General features: G+C 43.2%; 1 protein-coding gene across 2 annotated transcripts in view; it reads right to left on the bottom strand.

Moving 5' to 3' along the window:
• Positions 1–3,130: 3,130 nt before the first annotated feature.
• Positions 3,131–10,043, bottom strand: part of LOC122795882 (clathrin light chain A-like) — a 279,023-nt gene continuing 272,110 nt past the window's right edge. For both annotated transcript variants that reach the window (XM_044064304.1, XM_044064306.1), the window contains one exon: positions 3,131–5,658. In XM_044064304.1, the coding sequence (XP_043920239.1) occupies positions 5,487–5,658 (172 nt within the window). In that variant the 3' untranslated portion in view covers positions 3,131–5,486. The remainder of the gene's footprint in view (positions 5,659–10,043) is intronic.

Genomic DNA, 10,043 nt, shown 5'->3' with positions numbered 1-10,043 from the left:
TTTTTTGGGCATGGGGCCTGGAGATGGGCCCTGTGCAACAGGCCTCTTGGGATGCCTGGCTGCTTTGGATTTAGTAAAGGCCTTAATAGAAAAAGAAGATGAGGGTCTAAAGACACCATGGGTGGAAGTGGACCTGTCCACATTAGTAGGCTCAACATTAGCAATGGCTTCGGTGGTTGTAGTCTGGGAAAGGGCCGAGGTACCTGCGGTCTCGGGTACAGAGGACACAGTCAAAGGAGTGTTGTCGGTAGTCAGGGACTGCAAAGGCGTCTCGCTGAGAACCGGAGCACGTGTAGCCTGTTTTGGCGTGGTGTCGGTGGAGACCGCGGAGCTCGCGTGTCGGTCCTTGTGTTTTTTGGACAAAACGGTAGTCGGAGTTTCCGACGACATTTTATAATCAAAGGCTTTACCAAAATAGTGTTGGGCGAACTCCGCCCGACACTTAATAGTGCGTTTATTGAAAGTAGCGCAAAAGCGACAGCCCGAGACGTCGTGGTCTGGGCCTAAACAAGGAATGCAGAGGGAATGGAAATCCTTATGCGGTATTTGCTTCCCACAAGAAATACAATTATTAACTTTTTCTGACATTGGTCTGAGGCAAGAAAAGTTTCCCCAATGGGGTACTTAGCTTTAATGAAGACTTTGGTTTCCAATATTTTCGTAATTCAGGAGCTGGCCGACCGGCACTTGCGAACTGCTTCTGCTTCGGGCACCGCGCGGCAAAAAAGACTGAAGAACATGGCGTCGGCTGTGTCTTATATACTCCGGCCTCACTGACGTCAGGAGAGAAAGCGACAACAACCGATGCCGGACCTAGACTTTGGAATTCGGCCGACAGAGGACCCGCCTGACGGCAGAGAACCCATCTGTGATTACTGCAGCTGTATGCACGATGAACATCAGTCTATGGATCCGCAACAGGATTTTTAAAAAAGGAAAATGTGTGAATCAGGAACCTTGCAGTATCTGTCAGGTTTTCTGGGAGCAGGAGGCAAAGAATTAGGGGCCAAACTAGATTCCGAAAAATCATCCTCAACAATGTCTAGTACAGGAGGAATAGCTAAAGGCCTATGCTGAGGCAGGAGTAAGAAATCCCGGAGCCTCTTTTTTGAATCAGAAAAATCCTGGCTTTCCCAGTGGAAATGCTCCCTTAGAGTATGTAAGGTTTCACCAAAAGAAAAATCCTCTGGAGGGGAAGCAGAGGGAATAGAGTCCTCTGCATCAGAATCTTCATAAGTAGATAAGGGCAAATCCAGATCATCAGAAGAATCAGAAAAATATGAATCCTGGTCAGAAGATTCATAAACAACTTCAGTCCTAGGTCTCTTAGAAGGGGGAGGTTGGCTTCCCCTGATTAGAGTTATAAGATCTTCAGCCATTCTTATAATTTGTTTTTTAGGCATAGAGGCCCGAGCATGCGGCCTGGGCGTCAGTTTTTTAGGCATGGTTCGAGATTTAGGCCTAAATGAAGAAGGCATTAGTTTAATATGCAAGTCCGTAGGCCTGAATACACCCTCAGAAGCCGGTGCCTGCACAGCATCTCCAGACCCATCCACGGTACAGACATCCGCAGATTCCATAGTTGAAGCATCTCGCGGCAAACCAGACTCCGAATGGGTCTCAGTAGAGGCCTGCGAATAAGAAGTAGCGGGTATCAAGGGCTGTGAATGCGCTTCACTGAGTACCGGCGAACTGGCGACTGGCTTAGAAGCGTCGTCGGCAGTTTTGGACCTCAGCGGCCTGTCTCTGTCTTTATCTTTGCTTTTTTTGAAATCCCAGTAGTCGGATGGCTAACCAATGACATTTCTGGATAATTAAACCAAAAACCGAAATATTTAGAGGCAAAAATATACAAACGACGGACAGTGCACTGATTAGAGCACAAAACAGACAGCAAGGTATGTCGTGGTCAGGGCCTAGGCAAGGAATACAGTACAAATGAAAATCTTTGAGGTATTTGCTTTCCACAAGTAATGCAATTATTAACTTTTACTGACATCGGTAAGGAGTAAGAAAAAGTTTCCCCAATGGGGTACTTATCTTTCGTTGAAGACTTCGGTTCTGAAACTCGAAAACGAAAATTTCAGGAGACGGCCAACTGGCAGTTGCGAACTGCTTCTGCTTCGGGCACCGCACTGCAAGAAAGACTGATGTAATGATGTCGGCTGCATGTTTTATACCCCTGAAGACCTGACGTCATGGAAGAAGGGACCGCAACCGACGCAGGACCCAAGACTTTGTTAATCAGGCTGACTGAGGGCTACTACAAACAGATAACCTAAATGCAATGACTACAATAGTGAAACACGAAGAACATTGAGGACATCTCATAGATAGACATGTCTCCAATTGTTATGGTCGGCTGTCCTCTGCAATCTTTGCCTTCTTATGGTACTCTAGCACAAGCCTGGGCTTGAGGCAAGGACCATTCCAGTGATTCCCACTACTGGATTGCTGGACACTCAAATTCCTCCATCTTTCAAGTCATAAAGCAAACCTGGAGTTTCTCCTCCCTTTGACTTCTGATGGTAGGGTCAAATGCTGGTAGTTATTACAGTGCATTAGTGCTCATACCCACACAGCAGAGGCAATGTCAGTGTGCAGTTTAAGTTGTGAACTTGCAGACATACAATTTCACTGACATTTCTTTCACTGCACACTCAAACTCTTCCACAACAGACTCAGGATCCCAAGGCAGAACTGTGGGAGTAAAGAACTGAAAAGAGCTAGGTATGCTCTGCTAGTCCAACACAACAGTGTGTGTGCCAGCAGAAGGAGCTAAGATGCCTCAAGCACAAGAGTTAGAGGAAAAATAAGCAAGCTGCAGACTTTAGAACAGGAAATGCCAATATTAACCCCACTGAAAATACCCAACATAAGATCAGTTCTTCCATTCATATAACTACCAATGTCTTAAAAGCAACACCAGAAACAGATGTATACATGGATGAACCACAAATCTTGGTACCTAGAGCTGGTCTGTGAAAATCTGGATTTTAAGAATGGTCTTTAGAAGATACGGCACAAAGGACACATTATTGATAGGAATGTATAAGTTTCAACTACACTACTCATCTTTTGGAAGGGAAACTTGAAAAAAACAAAAGTGATTTTAAATCCAGACTTAAACTTGCATTAAAAATCTTATTATATTTATTTGTTCCAGACATATCTCTGTTTTACATGGTCTTTAATAACCACCACCCATATGTAGCTTTCCCTGCAGAGTACTCTGCAAATTTAGATACTTTGATCGCCAATAAAACATGACACAAACATTGCAGTACATCTGGAAAATCAAGTATTACAATGCAACACTAGAAACAAAACACCAAGATTGTCAAACAGCATAACAGAAGGTGAACAAATTATATTTTCTATACAAGCATAGCAAAGTATGCATGACGTCAGGTAAAAACTACAGTATCATTTTTTTTTTCATTCAGACACTTGCTATTGTAACAATCTGCAGACCACTGCTACAATGAAAATACAATACTTCAATGCCAACATTGATTTTTACAGGCTGTTACATTTATTGATGGTGTGCTCTCTCAACTTTCTTAAATACCACTTTGCAAGATCACCACCACCATCCAAAACAACATTTTACAGTTTCTTACAGATTTGCAGTTTCAGAGCAGCAAGTGTGGAAGGCTTGTGCATCTGCAAACTGTACTTGCATAGTTTAATTCTAGTGGGAAAATGTACAGAAATGTCTCCTCTTCCAGCAGATGAGCACCTGATTTGGGGTTCCGCATAATATATGTCAGAAACTGCTTTTTACCACTTCAAATGTAAACAGCAGTGCAGGGTAGATGACACCCGATTAGCTATTACCTTTTACAAGAGGGCTGTTGACATCATGGTGAATCTAAACACACAAAAACTGAAAGTTCAAAGCAACTTTGAAACGCATAAAATGCACAATCTGCAGAATACTGTCACTATATACATGGTACCTCCCATATCCTTCCAACTAAACGTAGCTGAAGTTACACAACCTTAAAAATAAAACCAACAGCTCTCCAGCTAAACTGACTATCCCTTTTACTCTGCCAGTGTGACCCTGGATTTATTATGTCCAGTTTAAGGTTTGTAAGATGCAGTCCAACATTGGGGGAGCAGATGTCAACACCAATGCTAGAATATTTTTTTCTTTTTGGTTGAAATGCATTCCAATTTAACATTTCCTTGCAACAGCACTGTGTACAACTGGACAATGTCTCCATATAGCAAATGTCAGTGTTTTCCTTCTCTAGAAGACTTCACGTTAGAAACGTAGTCTAAATGCAAAAAACAGTTCTTCATTATACAACATATTTTTTTGAATTTTAAGATTTAAGGTACTTGCATGTTATGCCTATAGGAAACACCCTACTTCACATTTTGTCTGTTTGTTTAACCAGGTAAATGAAACTATCCTTTTTCAGACGCTCTATAGCCACAACCCAGACCACAATATTAAATGCATTAACTTTCAAATTAAATGAAAGTCCTCTTAAATCTGCTACATGACTAACTCTACATGTAAGCCTTCTGCAGTGTTTCATCTGTGCTGCAAGATCATGAGAAAAGTTAAGTTCGAGTTTAGAGTCATGTACTAGTACTACGATTTACGAAGTGAATATACAAGATGCAGAAAAAGTTTTATTATAAATAGCTTTGTATACCATCTTAAAACCTATTTGAGAAATTCAACTATAACAGTTATGTCATGTATGCAACAGCTCACTTAAAAATGGATTATGTAATAATCGAACCGTATTCCCATACACAATAAGGTTCCATACTACACAAATTGCATAAACTGGAAAATATAAGTAAATGAAATAAGGAACCAAATAGCACATCAAAAATTAGTTCAACACCAAATTACTGTGCATCGGAAACTGGGCTTGGCTACATAATGGGTGATTTCCGTTATCAGAATATTCTTTTTATCCTTCATGGAAACTTTAATGTGGGCTCTCATTTGTGAGCAAAAATGTACTTCCATTAAACTAATATGAGAAATAAGTCATTAAAATGTTTCATATGGATGAAAGAAACAGGTATATTATGCGGATTGGTTACTACAAAGGTATGTAAGAAAATTAATGCACTGCCTTCTGATCTGTAGTTCTTTGCTATTTTATACCAGCTGTTAACACACCAAATATATTTACAATACATGACTGACTTAAACAGTACTGTATCTGGAATGTATGCACAGACCAAAACCAACAAAAAGTCTATAATACACTCAAAGATAAACAGCTACAGCTCTGGGGTAAAACTTAGAATATTTCATGCAGTAATTTTTTACCAGAGAAGTTTCATGTGAAGTGAGGAAACTGCACAAACACCGTCACAAACACTGATCAACAAGATATGCACAATATTTGGTCCAAAATAAAACACTCAAACAAAATTTTTAATTCCAACGTCTTTGTTTTTGGAGGGGGGGGGGTGGTAGAATATTGCAGCACTAGTGTTTTCTGTGTTTAGCGAACCAATGGGGCCTGCTTCAGTGAAATTAGAACTGAGCGCATACGGGACACATCTTTTGCCTGCTTGCTGGATTTGGGATTGAAGTCGCAAAGTCTTGCTACCCGTTCCCATTCGGATCCTGGAAGACTTTCTTCTGCATCACTTATAAATGCTTCTTCAGCTGCCCTAAAAGTAAATTAGTAAAACATAACCATTTGTCCTCAGTGGCTACAGAGAAACTACTCTTAAAATATAAAGCAAGGAAAATGTTTAATGACTAAAATGGAACAAACAAATTATAAGAATGAAAGTTTAAAAAAAAAAAAAAAAAAAAAAACTTTCACTAGATTACTCAACTAAATTCAAAGAAAAATATTTAAACATATACATGTTGAAGGCAGATGCTTAGAAAAAATAAGAATCTTTTTTAATACACTAACTAGTGCCTCCACTTACTGCCATCTAGGTTACAAAATGAATCTAAGAATCTAAACTAAACACTGCAAATCACCCAATAACTTGTTAAAGCAATGACATAATTACAACTAAATAAGAAGTTATGTACCTACCATAACGTTCCATGTTAGTTGTCTTCTCTCGCCTTCTTTCTTGCTTGATGGGTTCGGAGCCGATCCTCGGCTCCGACTGCACTGCTTTAGCTCGAGAACTCCTTTTACCAGCTCGAGGCAGCCCCATATCCCATGATGCAAGGCAGTAAGTACCCAGATCTCGTTTGTTGACAAAGGGCAATAACACCAAGCATAAAATACTTCCCAAAGGAAGAAGAAACTTACAGATGGAAAAAAGGACCAGGTTTGAATGGTCTTTAGCATAATAGTTTCTTATACAAGGTCTGTCCAGGCCAGGGGGAAGGAGGAGGGTCGCAAGAAAGAAGGCGAGAAGACAACTAACATGGAACGTTATGGTAGGTACATAACTTCTTAATGTTAAGTTGTCAATCTCGCCTTCATTCTTGCTTGATGGGACGCGTCCCTAGCACCTCTATCCTGGGTGGCTCAATGGAACAAACTCTTGAGGACTGTAGAGCCAAAACTGGCTCTGTCCCTGGAGGCCAAGTCCAATTTGTAATGGGAAACAAAAGTGTGAGGAGTGGCCCAAGTGGCGCTGCACAAATAGTGTCCAAAGGCAGTCTAGCTTGAAAAGCTGTAGAAGTAGCTAAACTCCTAGTTGAATGTGCTTTAGGTTTTGAGCACAGCTGTTTTCCCCTGATCGTATAAATTTCAGTGATGACCGAAGAAAGCCATCTGGACAAAGTCACTTTAGAAACAGGAAGGCCTTTTTTATTATCCGCATAGGAAACAAAAAGTTGATCAGATTTTCTAAATTTTTTTGTTCTGTCCAAATAATATCTAAGCTGACGGTGGACGTCAAGATAATGTAGCTTTTGTTCAGCTCTATCTGAACAGTTAGGAAAAAATACAGGGAGATCAATGGATCGATTCAGATTGTTTTTTTGAAGCGACCTTAGGTAAAAAGGATGGATTAGTTCTCAAAGATACTCTGTCTTTGTGAAAAATCAAATAGGGTGGTCGAACCGAAAGAGCATGAAGTTCAGACACCCTCCTGGCAGATGTAATAGCCACTAGGAATAAAGTTTTCCAAGAAAGATATTTCAGGGAACAAGAAACAGCTGGCTCGAAGGGGGGAAGAATCAAGGATGTCAGCACTAAATTTAGATCCCACTGAGGAGGAGCATTCCTGATTGGAGGCTTTAGTAGGAAAATTCCTTTCAAGAAGGCCCTGCAGAGCCTATGGGACATAATATTATGATCTGCTATCCCAACATGAAAATTAGAAATAGCAGCCAACTGAACTCTGACTGTGGAAGAAGAGGAGCCTGCATGAAAAATCTCTGCTAAGAAGTCCAGAACTGCCTGAACAGGGGCAGTAAAAGGATCAATATTTTGGGCCTTAGCCCAATAAGAGAAACGTTCCATTTGCTTGTGTAAATCCTCCTGGTAGAGGATTTTAGTGAAGCTACTATGATATCTCTAACTGGGTTAGAGATCAAAGGAAGCCTGGCTAAGGAAGGAAGTGGAGCAACCATGCTGTGAGGTTGAGAGAAGGGATTGACCGGTGCAGCTGACCGGATTGGTGAATCAGCAGATCTGGCACTGGGTCCAGATGCCACGGCTGCACCAAAAGGTGATGATGGAGGAACGGGAACCAAACTTGTCGAGGCCAGTAAGGGGCAATGAGAATCAATTTGGCTCTCAAAGCGGTAGCTTTCTGGATCACCTGAGGGATCAGAGGAAATGGGGGAAGGCATAAAGAAGTCCCTGGGGCCAATCCTGGGTCAGAGCGTCTCTGGGGGATGGCCTGATAGAGGAAGAGGCTGAAGAAGTCTGGACATTTGCTGTTTTGGGGAGTAGCAAAAGATCGCAACATGGCGACCCCATTCCAGAAAAATCTCTTCCGCTATGGATTGCTTGAGAGACCACTCGTGAGGCATGAGAATAGCTCTGCTCAATCTGTCCGCTATAATGTTGGTTTTCCCAGGGATATGCGTTGCTACCAGAAACCGATGAGAGGAGATCGCCCATTGCCATAGTCTGAGCGCTTCTCGACACAAGGGGTAGGACTTGGTTCCGCCCTGTTTGTTGATATACCAAACTACAGACATGTTGTCTGTGTGGACTGCAATTGTCCCTACGGGAAGAAAGTCGTTGAGGGCTTGCAGCGTTAAAAGCACTGCTCTCATCTCCAGGACATTTATGTGCAGATGGTACTCGAACGGTTGCCACGTCCCATGAACCATCCTGCCCTGATAATGACCCCCCCACCCGATCAGGGAGGCATCCGTGGTGACAGTGGCTATCGGGGATGGAGGTACAAAGCATCTGCCTTGGTGAACCTGAGACGATGTGATCCACCAAGCAAGATGTTCTTTGCATGTTTGTCACCAGAATTGGTGACGCATTGGGAGTTGCTGGTATGACCACTGTGTGAACAGCATCCACTGAAGGAGGCGCATGTAGAATCGAGCCAGGGGAAGAAGAGTAATGGCCGCAGCCATGAGACCTAATACTTTTAGAACCATTCTGGCCTGTACTTTCTTGCTGGCCAGAATGATCCTGACATGAGTCTGAATGTCTGAAACTCTTTGTTCTGTAAGGGTAGCCGACATCCGAACAGTGTTTAAGTTTGCGCCTATGAAGGTAATAGACTGGCAGGGCGATAAGGATGACTTTTCGAAGTTGACTGAGATGCCCAAATGAGAACAAAGGTCTATTGTGTAATCCCTGGCTTGTATAAGCTGATGCCTGGTGGTGGCTGACAGGAGCCAGTCGTCGAGATCTGGAAACACCTGGAATCCTTGGCGTCTCAGGTGAGCCGTGACCACTGCCATGCATTTGGTGAACACTCTGGGGGCTGTAGTGAGACCAAAGGGCAGGGCTCTGAACTGGAAATGACTGGACCCCAGCCGAAAGCGGAAAAATCTCCTGGAGCGTCTGTGAATTTTGATGTGATAGTACGCATCCTGAAGATCTATTGAGCACATCCAGTTGTCCTTCTGTAAGAAGGGCAGAATTGACTGAAGAGTGACCATTCGAATCTTGTCTTCCTGACAGACTTGTTGAGTCTGCTGAGATCCAATATTGGTCTCCAGTCTCCCGTCTTTTGGGGACCAAAAGAACCTTGAGTAGATTCGGGCTCTGAATGGTCTATTGTAACTGGCTGAATGGCTCTTTTTTTGCAGTAGTTTTGCGATTTCTAACTCTGCAATGTCCCTTAGACCGGGTGGTACGTCTGGAAGGGAACTTGAGGGAAGGGACTTTCCTCGAAAGGAATAATGTAACCCTTGGATATGATCGACTGTACCCATCTGTCTTGAGTGAGGGAATGCCAGGCTTCTGGGTACAGTGATAATCTTCCCCCGACTGCCTCCAAGGAGGGACAGCCGGGCAACACCTCAGGGATGCTGAAAGGGCTTATCAGAGAGAGGCTCCCTGTTTCCCTGGTTTTGGACCCCCTCTGCCTCTAGAGCGGCGACTGTTGTTGTTACCCCCTCTGCCTCTAGGGGTAAACTGACCACGTGAATCCGGCGTGACTCCTTGGGATTTATGGAACCACATCTTACCACCCTTCTGTCCTTTGGGATAAGGCCTAGAAGGGGTGGAAAAACGGACTCCAACAGCAGAAAGAGTCTTGCCGTCCTGCTCACACCTGGTCAAGGTCTCCTTCACCTGAGGGCCAAACAAAGCTGACCCATCAAAGGGAGAATTTGTGAAGGGGCCTTAAAGGATCCATAAAATCACATAGCCGCATCCAGGCTTGGCGTCTAAGAGCCACACCTGTGCCTGCGGCTCTACTCGCTCCATCCGCAGCATAAGATATTAGCCGCATGGAGGAGTTAGCAATGGAATTGAGGGTTCCTAGCTGCGAAGCAATCTTTCTTGAGCCCCTGCACCTGTAGGATCCTGAACTACTTCTCCCAGCTCTTTCAGGATATCTCTCTGGAGTCTGGTGAAGTGACAAAGATAATTCAGCGAGCATAGCAAAGGTCGCTGAGGAAAACATCCGCTTGCCGTACCTATCCATGGTCCTAG

Source organism: Protopterus annectens, chromosome 2.part2 (genome assembly GCF_019279795.1).
Source record: "Protopterus annectens isolate FY-2018-M chromosome 2.part2, PAN1.0, whole genome shotgun sequence".
Classification (NCBI taxonomy): domain Eukaryota; kingdom Metazoa; phylum Chordata; order Ceratodontiformes; family Protopteridae; genus Protopterus; species Protopterus annectens.
Note: the sequence above shows the minus strand (reverse complement) of the source record. Positions and strands in the feature narration are given on the sequence as shown.